This window comes from Portunus trituberculatus, chromosome 47 (genome assembly GCF_017591435.1).
Source record: "Portunus trituberculatus isolate SZX2019 chromosome 47, ASM1759143v1, whole genome shotgun sequence".
NCBI lineage: Eukaryota > Metazoa > Arthropoda > Malacostraca > Decapoda > Portunidae > Portunus > Portunus trituberculatus.
In genome coordinates, this window is record NC_059301.1 from 17,783,588 (window position 1) to 17,799,307 (window position 15,720).

Here is a 15,720-nt window from a genome sequence, read left to right on the forward strand (position 1 = left end):
ATTTCGGCCAATGCATTTGCCTGAGAGTTGCAAAATAGACAACAAAGTTGACAATTTTGCTCAAGAAACAGCTCAAGAACGAAAGCATTTCCACAGCCTGAACACGTGTAACGGGTGGCCTTAGGCATTTTGAAAACCCAAAACAAAACGATACGAAAACAAAGACACTGAAAAACTATGACTGTACTGAGATGCGAGTAATTTAAGGATTAACGCAGGTAGGAAAAGGGTCGAGTTAAGGGCTAAGGTCAGGTCACGCGCACCTGGTCGGCAGGGAGCGCAAATCTCTTGGGAATAATCAGCAACGAAAGAGTAGTGGTGACGGTTGGAAATTTAGGGTTACACACGCATAAATGGCAATTTACTAAACTTACGAGGCAAATAAAAACACTGCTGAAAGGTAAAAAAAAAAAACGGGTTAGAAAACAACACTTATGAGTAACAGATGAACAGTTGGAAAGACAGATAAGCCTATCTGGTTACAATCCTGTGACGAGTGTGTGTATCACTGGTGGATGTGTGTGAGGGTGTGTTTTATGTAAGTGACTCAAAATATCTAGACAGTGGAAGTAAGTTTCAAAGTACAGAAAATAAACAACACAGAGTAAACTTGCGACAACACTTAGCGATACGGAGGTCAGCTCAGGTCACCTCAGGTCCAATCAACACAGGCCAGAACAGAAGTCACAGCGCACTTCCACACGTCCACACGGGAGGAGGTCAGCAAGGTGACTAAGGAGGTCAGCAAGGAGGAGGAGGAGGAGGAGGAGGAGGAGGAGGAGGAGGAGGAGGAGGAGGAGGAGGAGGAGGAGGAGGAGGAGGAGGAGGAGCAGCAGCAGCAGCAGCAGCAGCAGCAGCAGCAGAAGCAGAAGCAGAAGCAGAAGAAGAAGAAGAAGAAGAAGAAGAAGAAGAAGAAGAAGAAGAAGAAGAAGAAGAAGAAGAAGAAGAAGAAGAAGAAGAGAAAAGAAAAGTAGAAGAGGAAACAAGTGGCACTAATAAAGGAGGAATGAGGCTAAACACAAGGTCACACTCTTTGCAGGTCACATTGCCAAGGAGGGAAAAAGAGAAGGAGGAGACAAGGTGCACTAATATAAGAGGCATGAGGCACTAATATGTCATACAGTGCCAATTGGGGAGGAGGGAAAAGGAGGGATGAAGCATTAAACAGCAGGTCTCTTTTCAGGGCCACAGTACCAATGGAGGAGGAAGAAAAGAAGAGGAAAAAAGGAGACAGAGAAGGCATGAGGTATTAAACGCAGGTCACACTCTTCAAGGACCACAATGCTAAAAAGAGAGGCAGAGATAAAAGAGGAAAAACGGAGGAGACAGAACACTAATCGCAGGTCACGTTTTTCAAGGGCCACAGTAGAAAGAGGGAGGGAGAAAGGGAGAGAAAAAATCGAGGAGGAAAGGTAGGTAGGTGGGTGTGTCAAGGTCATGGAGCAAGAGCGGTAAAAGTTTAAAGTTTCGCTCTTGGTGAAAAAAGAAAATGGATGTAGGTCACCCAAGCAGCAGCAGCAGAAGAAGAAGAAGAAGAGGAAGAAGAAGCAGCAGCAGCACCAACAACAGGTTTAAGGAAAGGGTCAAAGCATACGTAGTGTTGCGCGTCAAACTTGAGAAAGGTCAAGGGTATGGACAGTGGTGGAGGAAAAAGGTCACTACTGGAAGACAAGGGGAAAATAAAATAGTCGTTTCTTCAATTCTCAGTAGGTTGGTCACGAGTTGTCATCGTATCAAGGGCCCGTATTCTAAAACGCTTTGCTCTCTCACCATCATTACTTTCCAAAGGCTCCAGTTGAAGAGTGAATGAGTATTATTATGGTTCTGGTGATAGATTGTCAAGGTTTCTAATTTACCAAAAGGAGAAACTGTCTTGAAAACCCGGCTAGTCGTCTCTGTGGTCTTTGAAAATCGTCGTAATGAGAGGGGAAGGTGTTTCTGAATACGGACGTATGAGCGAAGGAAGAAGGCAAGTCTGGATGAGCCCATTGGACAAAACAGAAATTGGGAAGAGATAGAAAACAGGAAGAGACACGAAAACAGTAGGAAAGAATTGTCAGCATGGCGAGAGGCTGAGCATGGAGGGAGGAGGAGTTGTTAGCAGGGAGACAAAGAAGACTAACGTGAAAAGTAAGGTACTGGCAAGGAAGAGAAGAGGATTGGTAGTGAAGGAAGGGGTGTTTATAGGGAGGGATGAGTGTTGGCAGGGGGGAGACTTTGACAGAGTGAGGTTATTGGCAGCGACAGGGTATTATTAGAGAGGGACTTTTGGCAACGGGGGAAGGGGAGGGTTGGAGGTCCCTTTCCTTCTCTACTCTACGGGAAGGAGTGGGGGAGGGAGAGGATCCTTATGATTTTTTGCAGTGGGGGAGGAGGGAGCCGAGTAGTAGTAGTAGTAGTAGTAGTAGTAGTAGTAGTAGCGGTGGTGGTGTTGGTGGTGGTAGTGGTCATTAATATAATGGTAACTGTAGTTTTGATAATGATAATGGGCGGGCTCACTCAGCTGTTATGGTGGTGGTGGTGGTGGGGTGGTGGTGGTGGTGGTGGTGGTGGTGGTGGTGGTGTGGTGGAAGTGATGAGGGTAGTAACGATAATGATGGATGGATGATTAATGTGATAGCGATGATGACAGTGACGATGCAGGTGGTTTAGCTAGCGACGACACCAATGATGATGATGGTGATGGTGATGATTGAGGTGGTGGTGGTGGTGGTGGTGGTGTAGCGCAACAAGGAGACTTCAGGGAGCTCTTCAAGAAGGGGAAGTAAAGGAGAGCAGGCGAGAGCAGGATGAGAGAGAGAGAGAGAGAGAGAGAGAGAGAGAGAGAGAGAGAGAGAGAGAGAGAGAGAGAGAGAGAGAGAGAGAGAGAGAGAGAGAGAGAGAGAGGTGGAGAAGGGAGAGGGGAAGAAGAGCGAGAGAGGAGGGAGAGGAGGGGAAGAGTTGAGATGGTGGAGGGAGGAGTGAACTGTGTGGTATGTTTTTCTCCTCGCAAGACTGCCATCTCTCCCTTTGGTGTCAGTGGCGGTTACTTGCCCAGAACAACTAACGGACGGGTAATGAACACAGATCGCTTATTATATCGCGGGGATAAGTCAGCGGCAACGGCAGGTCACTAAGCAGAGGACAATCCGGGAGCAGGATGTTGGGGGGTCTTCTGGAGGAGGAGAAGGAGGAGGAAAGGAGTGGAACAGGATGGGGCGTGTAGTGGCCAGTACCCACGCCCTCCCCTTACTGGAGCCCACGCCGGCATATAAGTACGAACGCTGCTTCTGTATCAGCAGTTGACCATTCCTTGCAGACCTAGACAGGTACCTCCACATCCACCACCTTCGTCGTAGCCACAGCCTTCAGTCCCAGCCACAGGGACATTGCCATCCACATTTACCAGTAAGGAACTTGGCCTTGTTATATCATATGAGTCGGTATTACATTGATGTGACAATATGGAGCACCTTATAACAATCACTAGCTCAAATTTGCTGCCATAAAGATAACCACGTTCTTTAAGGGTTGATCTCTGATAAACAAAGGCCTCTTATAGTGATTCCAGGACTACCATAGTTTACCTCCATCAAGAATGTTTCCCTATTTACCAAGCAAGATGAACACAGACTTTAGGATATAGAAGTAGTTTGTGTCAAGTAAAGTATAGCAGATGGAGGTGAAAAATTCTATTTAGGTAAAATGCACGTCACGAGCTTCGCAGTCTGAAAGGTTTCCACATCTCATTTCGGCTTTTAACATGCTCCTATTACTATTACAGTTTTTGATGTTATTTTTATGAGTTTCAATAATTCTGTACCGCCAAAGGGGAAAAAAATATCCATGATAATCATGTACTGTGGCCTTTGTAAAATGTGATTCTAAAAGGAGAAATAGTTCAAAATGGACTTGGGTCTTCCGTGTTGTCTGCCACAAGACACCCTTGATGAACTGCTTCGGCACACGTATTTTGAAACGCTTTGTTTCCTCATTACCGTACCCAAACACTACAAAGATAATTAGTCACTTTCTCGTGTTTTTTGACCTACAATTATGAAAATACTCTCGGAATCCTCAGTAAATTTTCAATACAGCCTGTCAAAAATATTCGAGGCATCAAAGTTTTTGGCAACACGATCCAGAGATTCATTTGGGTTGTGAGCCAAAGAGTGATATCATGCCTGACCACTGACTCGCCTGTTGCGTACGAGCGAGTGATGATGGAAATTGGTTTACTATGAAAGATAACGCTTTAAACATTTCCATTATTATTGTTATTTCCGACATTGGTTCAAGAAGTTTCATCACAGTTACAAGTATCTCAGTTTTCCTTAAAGTTTAAGTAAATGAAGATGTCACATGGATATTTCATGCTAACAGTAAGTGAACGGTATATTTCCTTCCCTATGGTTATAATAGTTACAAGGTAATATAATAAAATGCACAGAAAAAAATGTATGTGAACGACAATGGCGACATTACCTTGGCTTCCCATCATAAACAGCTCACGAGTTAAGCGGAAGGATTCATCTGGTTGTTGGACTCGAATGTTGGTGTCAATGTCCGTCTTGTTCTTATCCCTTCAGGCGCGGATCATTCCCTCCCCGGCCCCGCCCTGCCTTCTTCCTGCTCCCACCGCCATGAAGCTCCTCATCTTGCTGCTGACCTGTAAGTTTAAAAGATGGTTCGCTGCACCATGATGTGTCTGTAAGAAAAGACAAATGTGCGTGTGAATGGATGGTAGATTAGAGAGAGAGAGAGAGAGAGAGAGAGAGAGAGAGAGAGAGAGAGAGAGAGAGAGAGAGAGAGAGAGAGAGAGAGAGAGAATCAATGACATGACTTATAAATGACAGGGAATTCTTGGTGCATTTCAGTGAGTGGGATCGTGCTGGCCTCACCCAGAAACAGGGGTCCACAAGTGGTGCAGTCCGGTTTACCCCGCGTTGATCAGCACCGCTATTATCACGGGGCACCACTAAATACTCGGCAAGATTCTAGCGACCCAAATACCATTTGGGTCAAAATCGACGCCAAAGACCTTCCGCGTTTTGAAACCCAACAAGCCCATTCACCTTCCCTTTCCCCGAGCACTGTTCAAAACCAGGAATCTAAGGCTCAGGCCATTCCTGATGTTCAGTTCACTGTTCCATCAAGACCACTACAAGCTTCAAACACAAAACCTAAACCTGTCCTTTCGGTAAGAGATCCCCAGGTTAGCCAATATAGAGCAGTGTCTCAAGACACAGAAAGGAGAAAGAGACTACAAGACGCGCTGATCTTGTCAGCTAGTAGGAACATCCTACGTCAAAATAGTAACAACGCTCAGCTAATCAGTGTGCAGCCAGAACTTGAGCCTTTATCTAGGCGTCTGCCTGACAACTACACGCTGATCATAGCAGATCCAGTGGATAACTTCAGATGCAATGACAGAGTGAGTTACTTTCCTGTTGTCTGTAAGTGTGGCACTTCTTATAGTTTTTCCTGTGTATATGAGATCATTTCAGATACCTTTGTAGTAGTGGCGGGTGTTCGTGTGGCACCGCCTCGTACCCGCGTGGCAACACTCCGGGCCTTAACTCACGAGATGTTGTTTTGTGACAGCCTTATGGTTACTATGCTGACGTCGAGAACGATTGCAAGATCTTCCACGTGTGTCTGCCTCTCCAGCAACTGTACCCCCTTAACTTCACAGCTCCCATCACTTACCAGTTCTCCTTCATCTGCAACTTTGAAACGCAGTTTAGCCAGGTGAGCAACCCACACACCTTTCCTATAGCAGCGATTTTGTAATACCTACAGTGTATAAGCCTTTGCTGAGAGGCCACTGCATTGCACTGGCAACCAGGGCCATAGGTTTCACTCTAGATATACGAGTATATGCTACCACAGATTCAGCCCCTCCTCACCACACACACACACACACACACACACACACACACACACACACACACACACACACACCCGGTAGCTCAGTGGTTAGAGCGCTGGCTTCACAGGCCAGAGGACCGGGGTTCGATTCCCCGGCCGGGTGGAGATATTTGGGTGCGTCTCCTTTCACGTGTAGGCCCTGTTCACCTAGCAGTGAGTAGGTACGGGATGTAAATCGAGGAGTTGTGACCTTGTTGTCCCGGTGTGTGGTGTGTGCCTGGTCTCAGGTCTATCCGAAGATCAGAAATAATGAGCTCTGAGCTCCTTCCGTAGGGTAACGTCTGGCTTTCTCGTCAGAGACTGCAGCAAATCAAACAGTGAAACACACACACACAGACACACACACACACACACACACACACACACACACACACTAGCATCAGCATACTAATACACATACATAATATTTTTTCTCTGAGTATGTTACTTCTGACACGTCTGTCTTGGCCCGCAGGACAGCATGACTTGCGCTTGGAGAGATGAGGCGCTTCCGTGCGAGTTATCTCCTGACCTGTACTTTATGAATTACAACTTTGGCAGAAAGGTTCCTACAGATGATGGCAACGGAGAAAGATACGCCCATGTGAACGAACAAGTCCCTGCCACCACGGGGCGCTAAGTGGAGCATTAGGATAGATGTTTTCTTCGAAGAGTGTCTTGCTCTTCTACTTTGTGTATGCTCATCTGTCAGTCGTAAGGACGGTCATCCAATTGTTAGCTGTGTATCAGATCAACAGAATCAACAAGACTATCAAATAAATTTTTTTAGTCTATCGAAGTTGAAAAAAGCGTTTATTACAATTCCTTTAAGCGACATAGTCTGAATAGAGCAGCAGCATTGATTAAAGAAAAATAAGAATATCAAACATATACAATGTTATAAAACACGTCCACATTCCTTCTGTATGTATGTAGAGCATCATGGCAGCCCATCACTTAAGTAAACTACAAACAGCTAGTTACTTACTGCATTATGCCAACCCAAATCCTTAACGTTGCACATTTGCTTGACAAATCCTGCAGTATTTCAACCTATCGATCCATAATAAACTCTTGACCTTCATCTTCTGCCTTTGTATTTCCCTGTGTACCATAATGTGCTTAAGGGGTCCGAGGGATCTCCAAGCGCACGGGTTCGAATCCTGTCCACGGTCTGAGTGTAGGTTGGGCTTCCTCACTCGGGGCAACGGTTACCTAACGGGTGGGCTTTGAGATAGGAGATACCTCAAAAAGTATCCCCTTTAGCCCATAAATTCCCGTGAAAAGCCCACATGGTATAAAGAAAAGAAAAAAAAAGGAGCCAATTCGGAAGTGAACACAAAATGAAGGAAAAAAAATATAATAACAAATCAGCCATTACAACAATTAATAGTAGATTAGGAATATAAGAGAGAGAGAGAGAGAGAGAGAGAGAGAGAGAGAGAGAGAGAGAGAGAGAGAGAGAGAGAGAGAGAGAGAGAGAGAGAGATGATAGACAGAAATAGATGTAAAGATTAATCAATTTGCAGGGATAGCTGACGGAGATGTTGGATGGTGCTGTGTTGCGTGATCCTGTGTTGAGTGATGCTGTGTTGAGTGGTACTTTGTTGTGTGGTGCTGTGTTGGGTAGTGCTGTGCTGTGTTGGGTGGTGCTGTGTTGTGTGGTGCTGTTTCGTGGTGCTGTGTTGCGTGGTGTTATGTTGGATGGTGCTGTGTCGCGTGGTGCTGTGTTGGGTGGTGCTGTGTGGGTGGTGCTGTATTGCGTGGTGCTGTGTTGCATGGTGTTGTGTTGCGTGGTGCTGTATCGTGTGGTACTGTGTGGTCGGTGCTGTGTAGGTGATGCTGTGTTATTGCTCTGTGTTGCGTGGTGCTGAGTAGGGTGGTGTTGTGTTGGGTGCTGCTGTGTTGTGTGGTGTTGTGTTTGGTGGTGCTGGGTGCTGTGTTGGGTGGTGCTATGCTGGGTGGTGTTAGGTTTGGTGGTACTGTGTTGGGTGGTACTGTGTTGCGTGGTGCTGTATTGTATGGTGCTGTGTGGGTGGTGGTGTATAGCGTCGTGCTGTGTTGCATGGTGTTGTGTTGCGTGGTTCTGTGCTGGGTGATGCTGTATTGCGTCGTGCTGTGTTGCGTGGTGCTGTGTTGGGTGGTGCTGTATTGCGTAGTGCTGTGTTGCATGGTGTTGTGTTGCGTGGTGCTGTGTTGGGTGGTGCTGTGTTGGGTGATGCTGTATTGCGTGGTGCTGTGTTGGGTGGTGCTGTATTGCGTGATGCTGTGTTGGGTGGTGCTGTATTGCGTAGTGCTGTGTTGCATGGTGTTGTGTTGCGTGGTGCTGTGTTGGGTGGTGTTGTATTGCGTGATGTCGTGTTGCATGGTGCTTTGTTGGGTGGTGCTGGTCTTTAAAAATCCAGTCATCATTAATTAATCAGTGCTAGTACAAACATCTTCCTCCGTCCACTTGTAGGTGGAATCAGAGCTTCTGAATGTGATATGGCATGATAACAATTCCAAAACCATTAGCAAGACAAAAAACAAAAAGCAAGAGTGTGGATTATAAAATTCACTGATACGTAGACGGGAGTGAGGACTCCTCAGAGCTTTCTAAACATGTTAGGACGTGTCTGAGGTGAGGAGCAGCTGTGCAGCCACCAGAGAAGCAACCACCTTGTATGCCCAAGGGCCATCATGATATCCTCCTCATCCAGCTCCTTAATTTCCAAGTGCGTTGCCTGCGGCCATCCATACCGTTTGCCTGTTGCCCGAAGGGCCATCGCTTCCTCTTCCTGAAGGAGGAAATCATGTGTTACTCAGACTGCGTGGCTCCAGAGACACCATTATCTTTTTTTTTTCATTCCTGTAGGAGAACAACACCCGATGATGACGCTGCCCAAGTCTGAAACCACTTTCTGTTATTAGGCATCACGTGACTGTGAACATTTTCAGGAATTACGTCATCTTTTGCTTTTATCGCATCACTCTTCTCTGTTTCAAAATAACAGAATATGTGGCTCTGTCGGGGTTAGTATCATTATTCTAATATTCCATTTAATCTATATACAATTGGAAAGCTAGGGGTGATAGCTTCAGCAAGGTAGAATGACAACAAAATGCTTTGAAAAGTCTGTCATTTTCTCTGTTTACGACACTAAATGTCTTCATATTCATATAATTCAGGAATCAAGCCTTATTTTATTTTACCGTCATTTTCTTTTATTCCTCTGTCATTCCTTATCGAGAAATTTCCTCTACACACTTGTTTCAGTTCCACACACGCAGCTGCAAATACCACTGCTCAGTCTTTCCTTTCTGCCGACAAGTTTTCCCAGCTGTCCCCAGGAAAAGGTATTAGATTCTCAGGACGTAAAGAATCACGCAATGCTCTAAACTCTAAAACTCTAATTAATTCGGTCAAAACCTAACGAGCACATTCTACACTTTAATGACGCCACTTATCAAACCGTGTCATGCTATCAATCAAAGCAAGACAACATGGCACGACAGCAAGTAATGTAGAGCCACCAGCATACAGTTACCGTAGTCTCAGTACGACTACAAACCTCACACTTATCTAATCACATGTTCAGCAAGCTCTACAATACGGAAGAAACAATCTGAGGCAGGCACACGTTACAAGAAAGGAGTGGCAGCAGCAAACCGGTCCTCTTGATATTGATTATAGGCTTCTGTCTGATCCTACAAGAGTGCCGCTGTGCCCCCACTGCCACAGACCCTCGACCCTCAGCGCGATATGATGTGGACGTTCTTAGCATTCACTTTGTACTATTACTTTCGTCTTCCTCGTGTATCTTCCCTTCAGTTAATCTTTCTTTCTTCCCCACCACGTGTGTGTCATTCACCTCGGTCGCCTGCAGGTCACCCAGCCAGTCATCCCCATTACGGAGCGAGGTCATAGCTCATAAACCGATCTTCGGGTAGGATTGAGACCACAATACACTCCACACATCGGGAAGGCGAGGCCACAACCCCTCGAGTTATATCCCGTACCTATTTACTGCTAGGTGAACAGAAGTTACACATTAAAAGGCTTGCCCATTTGCCTCGCCGCTTTCCGGGACTCGAACCCGGACCCTCTCGGTTGTGAGCCGAGCGTGCTAACCACTACACTACGCGGTGTGTGTGTGTGTGTGTGTGTGTGTGTGTGTGTGTGTGTGTGTGTGTGTGTGTGTGTGTGTGTGTGTGTGTGATAGCTTCAAGAAAGGCAGGGAAGTTTTTTTTTTTATGCCTGTTCTGGTCTTAGCACCTGCGCAGCACATAGGTGGCCGTAGCACTCCACCACCACCTGCATCCAGGCTCTGGGTGTTCAGTGCCCCAATCATTGAGCAAGAATGGTAATGTTAGCAGCTGTACTATAAAATCAATGTATAAGAAGCTTTGGTTATTTGGTTATTCATCCTGAGAGAGAGAGAGAGAGAGAGAGAGAGAGAGAGAGAGAGAGAGAGAGAGAGAGAGATGGAAAATACCAGTAATCAAAACACAAAAATGAGGGAAACTAATGATAGGAAATTGGATGAATGGTGAGAAAAGTTGTCCTTCCCGAAGCAAAGCCTGCCTGCTGGTGTGAAGCGTAACTGTTCTAACAGGCTGGATTGTACTTAGCTATAAAAAATGATAACAATTTCAAAAAAAGGTGAAGAAAAACAACTACAAACAAACCTGTAAGCATTAACAACCCCAGATCAAAGAACAAGTTTGAAGGATAAAACTTAAATGAAAACTGTTGAAGAGGGGAATCAGCAAAGTACTTCCTCATCAGCAGAAGGGTGAGCAAAGCAATGCCGTAACCTCGCTCGTGTAGTGTGAGACAGCAAACTCACAAACATAATCCCGATCGTCACCCTCAAGCGACTGTTATCTCACCACCTGCATTACCTAATGATTTCGTATTTCCAGGTAGATTTACTCTGATAGTCTCTCTCTCTCTCTCTCTCTCTCTCTCTCTCTCTCTCTCTCTCTCTCTCTCTCTCTCTCTCTCTCTCTCTCTCTCTCTCTCTCTCTCTCTCTCTCTCTCTCTCTCTCTCTCTCTCTCTCTCTCTCTCTCTCTCTCTCTCTCTCTCTCTCTCTCTCTCTCTCTCTCTCTCTCTCTCTCTCTCTCTCTCTCTCTCTCTCTCTCTCTCTCTCTCTCTCTCTCTCTCTCTCTCTCTCTCTCTCTCTCTCTCTCTCTCTCTCTCTCTCTCTCTCTCTCTCTCTCTCTCTCTCTCTCTCTCTCTCTCTCTCTCTCTCTCTCTCTCTCTCTCTCTCTCTCTCTCTCTCTCTCTCTCTCTCTCTCTCTCTCTCTCTCTCTCTCTCTCTCTCTCTCTCTCTCTCTCTCTCTCTCTCTCTCTCTCTCTCTCTCTCTCTCTCTCTCTCTCTCTCTCTCTCTCTCTCTCTCTCTCTCTCTCTCTCTCTCTCTCTCTCTCTCTCTCTCTCTCTCTCTCTCTCTCTCTCTCTCTCTCTCTCTCTCTCTCTCTCTCTCTCTCTCTCTCTCTCTCTCTCTCTCTCTCTCTCTCTCTCTCTCTCTCTCTCTCTCTCTCTCTCTCTCTCTCTCTCTCTCTCTCTCTCTCTCTCTCTCTCTCTCTCTCTCTCTCTCTCTCTCTCTCTCTCTCTCTCTCTCTCTCTCTCTCTCTCTCTCTCTCTCTCTCTCTCTCTCTCTCTCTCTCTCTCTCTCTCTCTCTCTCTCTCTCTCTCTCTCTCTCTCTCTCTCTCTCTCTCTCTCTCTCTCTCTCTCTCTCTCTCTCTCTCTCTCTCTCTCTCTCTCTCTCTCTCTCTCTCTCTCTCTCTCTCTCTCTCTCTCTCTCTCTCTCTCTCTCTCTCTCTCTCTCTCTCTCTCTCTCTCTCTCTCTCTCTCTCTCTCTCTCTCTCTCTCTCTCTCTCTCTCTCTCTCTCTCTCTCTCTCTCTCTCTCTCTCTCTCTCTCTCTCTCTCTCTCTCTCTCTCTCTCTCTCTCTCTCTCTCTCTCTCTCTCTCTCTCTCTCTCTCTCTCTCTCTCTCTCTCTCTCTCTCTCTCTCTCTCTCTCTCTCTCTCTCTCTCTCTCTCTCTCTCTCTCTCTCTCTCTCTCTCTCTCTCTCTCTCTCTCTCTCTCTCTCTCTCTCTCTCTCTCTCTCTCTCTCTCTCTCTCTCTCTCATGTAGTTAATGATCTAGTCCGAAACCTGGAAGAAAGCTCAGTGTCATAAGAAAATTTTATACCACCTTCTGTATTATTTTCGTTTTATTTTCGACCGACAACTTGTGACGAAGTTAATACAATTGTGATGAACTTGAAAAACACTGCCCCTGGTCATGATAATGTACACATAAAAGTAATTAAAGCTTGTAGTGACTTAATTTCCCCCTTTCAAAAATTCATAATTAATCAATCTTTCTCGGATGGCTGTTTCCCAAGGCTTCTAAAAATTGCAAAGGTTGTCCCAGTTCATAAGAAAGGTGACACCTCCGAATTTTCTAATTACAGACCCATTTCAATCTTATCCAGTATATGTAACGTATTTGAGAAAATAGTTGAGAGTAGACTTAGCAATTATCTGACACAAAATTCACTGTTGAATGCACATCAATATGGCTTTAGAAAAAAATATTTTACTGAATTAGCTGTTCATAATTTTTGTCAAAATATTTACAATGCTTTAGATAATAAACTTTACCAGTTAACTGTTTTTTGTGATCTATCGAAAGCATTTGATACAATTAATCATGCTATTTTGTTAAAAAAAAATTATCTGTTTATGGGATTAGGGGTCCAGCTCATAGATGGTTTCAAAGTTATTTAAGTAACCGACAACAATATACTGTGTTTAATAATGTTGCATCATCATGCACAAATATCAATAGTGGTGTGCCTCAGGGATCAACTTTAGGGCCAATTTTGTTTCTTATATTTATTAATGATATTGTTCGTTGTTCTACAAAACTCAAATTTATACTTTTTGCTGATGACACCAATTTCTTTATTCAGGGAAGGGATTTGGATGATATGCAGAATATAATGAATAATGAATTGATACATGTTGTCAACTGGCTGGAATCCAACAAATTGTCTCTTAACATAAACAAAACTCATTATATGTTGTCTCATCCACACATGACTGTACCACAAAATATTAACCTTAAGGTAAAAGATATGAAAATCAAGGAAGTTCAAGAGGCTAAATTTTTAGGAGTAATTATCGATAAAAATTTAAATTGGAAATCCCACATTGTAGATGTAATTAATAAAACCTCTAAGTTTTCAGGCTTAATTTACAAAATTCGTAATTTAGTTGATATTTATTGTTTAAAACAAATTTATTTTTCACTAGTTTATCCTTATTTTATATATTGTTGTTCTGTTTGGGGTGGAGCTTACACAACCTATATTGATAAATTATTTCTTGCTCAAAAAAGGCTAATTCGTAATATGACATACAGCAACAAGTACGAACATACCAGTCCTATATTTAAGGATCTTAAACTCCTAAAAATTCAAGACATAATTGTATTCCAGACCTTGATATTTGTATACAGATCTCTCAATATATACACAGCAGACACAGGCTTCCAGATTTTGTCTCATGATATTCAGTTAAGGCAGACAGGCAATTTAAGGATACCCCTCTGTAGAACCTCCCATGCCCAACGTAGTGTTGTCTCACGAGGAACCAAACACTGGAACCAGCTTTCAGAAACCATTAAAAACAAACCATTAAATTCCTTTAAATTACTGATAAAAGAACAGTTAAGAAATAATTATTGAATGTATTATTTTTCCTATTGTAATCAGTACTACTAATATAATATGTAATTGTTTGTATTGTGCAATGGTCATTATTATTATTATTATTATTATTATTATTATTATTATTATTATTATTATTATTATTATTATTATTATTATTATTATTATTATTATTATTATTATTATTATTATTATTATTATTATTATTATTATTACTATTGTTGTCAGTACTATTAATATAATATATGTAATTGTTTATTATTATTATTATTATTATTAATATTATTATTATTATTATTATTATTATTATTATTATTATTATTATTATTATTATTATTATTATTATTATTATTATTATTATTATTATTATTATTATTATTATTATTATTATTATTATTATTATTATTATTATTATTATTATTATTATTATTATTATTATTATTATTATTGTTACTATTATTATTATTATTATTATTATTATTATTATTATTATTATTATTATTATTATTATTATTATTATTATTATTATTATTATTATTATTATTATTATTATTATTATTATTATTATTTTATTATTTTATTATTTCATTATTATTATTATTATTTCTTTGTATTATGGGTATAACTATTATGCATGTATCTACTTTGATTGGGTTAAAGTTATGAATTACTTAACATATAATCATGTATTCGTCTTCCACCATAGTATATAAATTTCATTAGTCCATAAAGACCTTATGCTCCATGGACTATGGTCATTGTATATCATAATGTCTATAATAGTAGTCTGTCTGTATATATCAAGATTAATAAATCTCTCTCTCTCTCTCTCTCTCTCTCTCTCTCTCTCTCTCTCTCTCTCTCTCTCTCTCTCTCTCTCTCTCCATCTATCTATCTATCTATCCATCTGTTATTATGCATTTTTCTCATATTTGTAAGGAACAGATGCTAATGCACATACTGATTGTAATAAAAGTTAGCTTGCAGAAATTCAGCATGTGCGTGTGCACATGTATGCTCCTTGGATGCAGATGCGGATGTGGATTGTAGGTGCATCTGTGCTTCAGTGTGTAGTATCTGAGGAGTAAAGGCAAGCGGGATTGCGAGGGTTACGATCAAACAAATAAAATCTAGTTCTGACATTCCTGTCTTTACAATTTAGAGAATGTTTGGGTGTGTGCAAGGTGAAGACAATGGCTGATAATAATCGAGAAATCTGCGTGCAATCCTACCAGCATCGGGCATTTTTTTCCAAGACCACCTAATTATTTCAAATTTACTTCTATACTTTAATAGCGATCAAAATCAAGTTGAGCAGCGGAAGGCAGCATGAGCCCCACAAAAGGCACCACACAAGAAATGTGACAACAGGCCAGACCAGCACGGGATGTGCCCCAGGCAAGGTATCTTAACGGCGACCACAGGCATTAACTTAAACAAGCGTATCAATAACTACTTACTTATATCGTCTCCAATAATGGTTCTTTAGCTTACTTAGTTTTATTATACTTTTAGAGATACAGGTAATAAAGACATTCATGAAATACAACGTGTATGGTTAAGTAGTCACGGTACACGAAGACTTAACGTCAGAGCTCGTTATAAAACCTGAAGAAGCAGAAGCAAAAAAAAAAAAAAAAAAGTGCCGGGAAGCAGCATGAGATCAGCAGAAATGTGCCTCAACTGAGGAGACTTAATAACATGTTACAGAGAGAGAGAGAGAGAGAGAGAGAGAGAGAGAGAGAGAGAGAGAGAGAGAGGCGGGGGGGAGAAGGTAGATTGCAAAGCCCAGGATAACTTCCGGCTGTAGCGGTGCAGCTGGGGCACAGACGGGTATCCAGTACGTGCGCGTGCACCAACACAGGTCAAGGTGGCGGGCCGTGTTTCCTGAGCGGACATTCCGTATGTCCTGGCAAGACGGTGTTGCAGAAGGGTGGGAAGACGCCGCGAGGGAGGGAGGGAGGGAGGAGTAGAGAAAAAGGGGGTGGAATGGAGGGAGGAGGAGAATGATGGGGGAAGGTCAGCGGCACCCCCTCCCTTCCTCCTCTGCTCCCAGGGAGGGAGGGGTCATCGGCCACACGGTCGCAGCGCTGGCGACGCTTGGCATCACATGGTGCTAGGTATATAG

General features: G+C 42.9%; 1 protein-coding gene across 1 annotated transcript; it reads left to right on the forward strand.

Moving 5' to 3' along the window:
- Nucleotides 1-3,234: 3,234 nt before the first annotated feature.
- LOC123498056 lies at nucleotides 3,235-6,973 on the forward strand. The gene is made up of 5 exons (XM_045245146.1): nucleotides 3,235-3,387; nucleotides 4,569-4,650; nucleotides 4,857-5,413; nucleotides 5,584-5,730; nucleotides 6,365-6,973. Exons 2-5 carry the CDS (start codon nucleotides 4,623-4,625, stop codon nucleotides 6,527-6,529), a joined length of 897 nt encoding a protein of 298 aa, XP_045101081.1. The 5' UTR covers nucleotides 3,235-3,387; nucleotides 4,569-4,622; the 3' UTR covers nucleotides 6,530-6,973.
- The last annotated feature ends 8,747 nt before the right edge of the window (nucleotides 6,974-15,720 follow it).

Excerpts from the sequence above, each read along its gene's own strand:
- LOC123498056 (XM_045245146.1), top strand. The coding sequence starts at position 4,623 with ATGAAGCTCCTCATCTTGCTGCTGACCT. Across the intron at positions 4,651-4,856 it reads CCTCATCTTGCTGCTGACCT|TGAGTGGGATCGTGCTGGCC; the intron begins GTAAGTTTAAAA and ends GGTGCATTTCAG. Across the intron at positions 5,731-6,364 it reads TTGAAACGCAGTTTAGCCAG|GACAGCATGACTTGCGCTTG; the intron begins GTGAGCAACCCA and ends CTTGGCCCGCAG.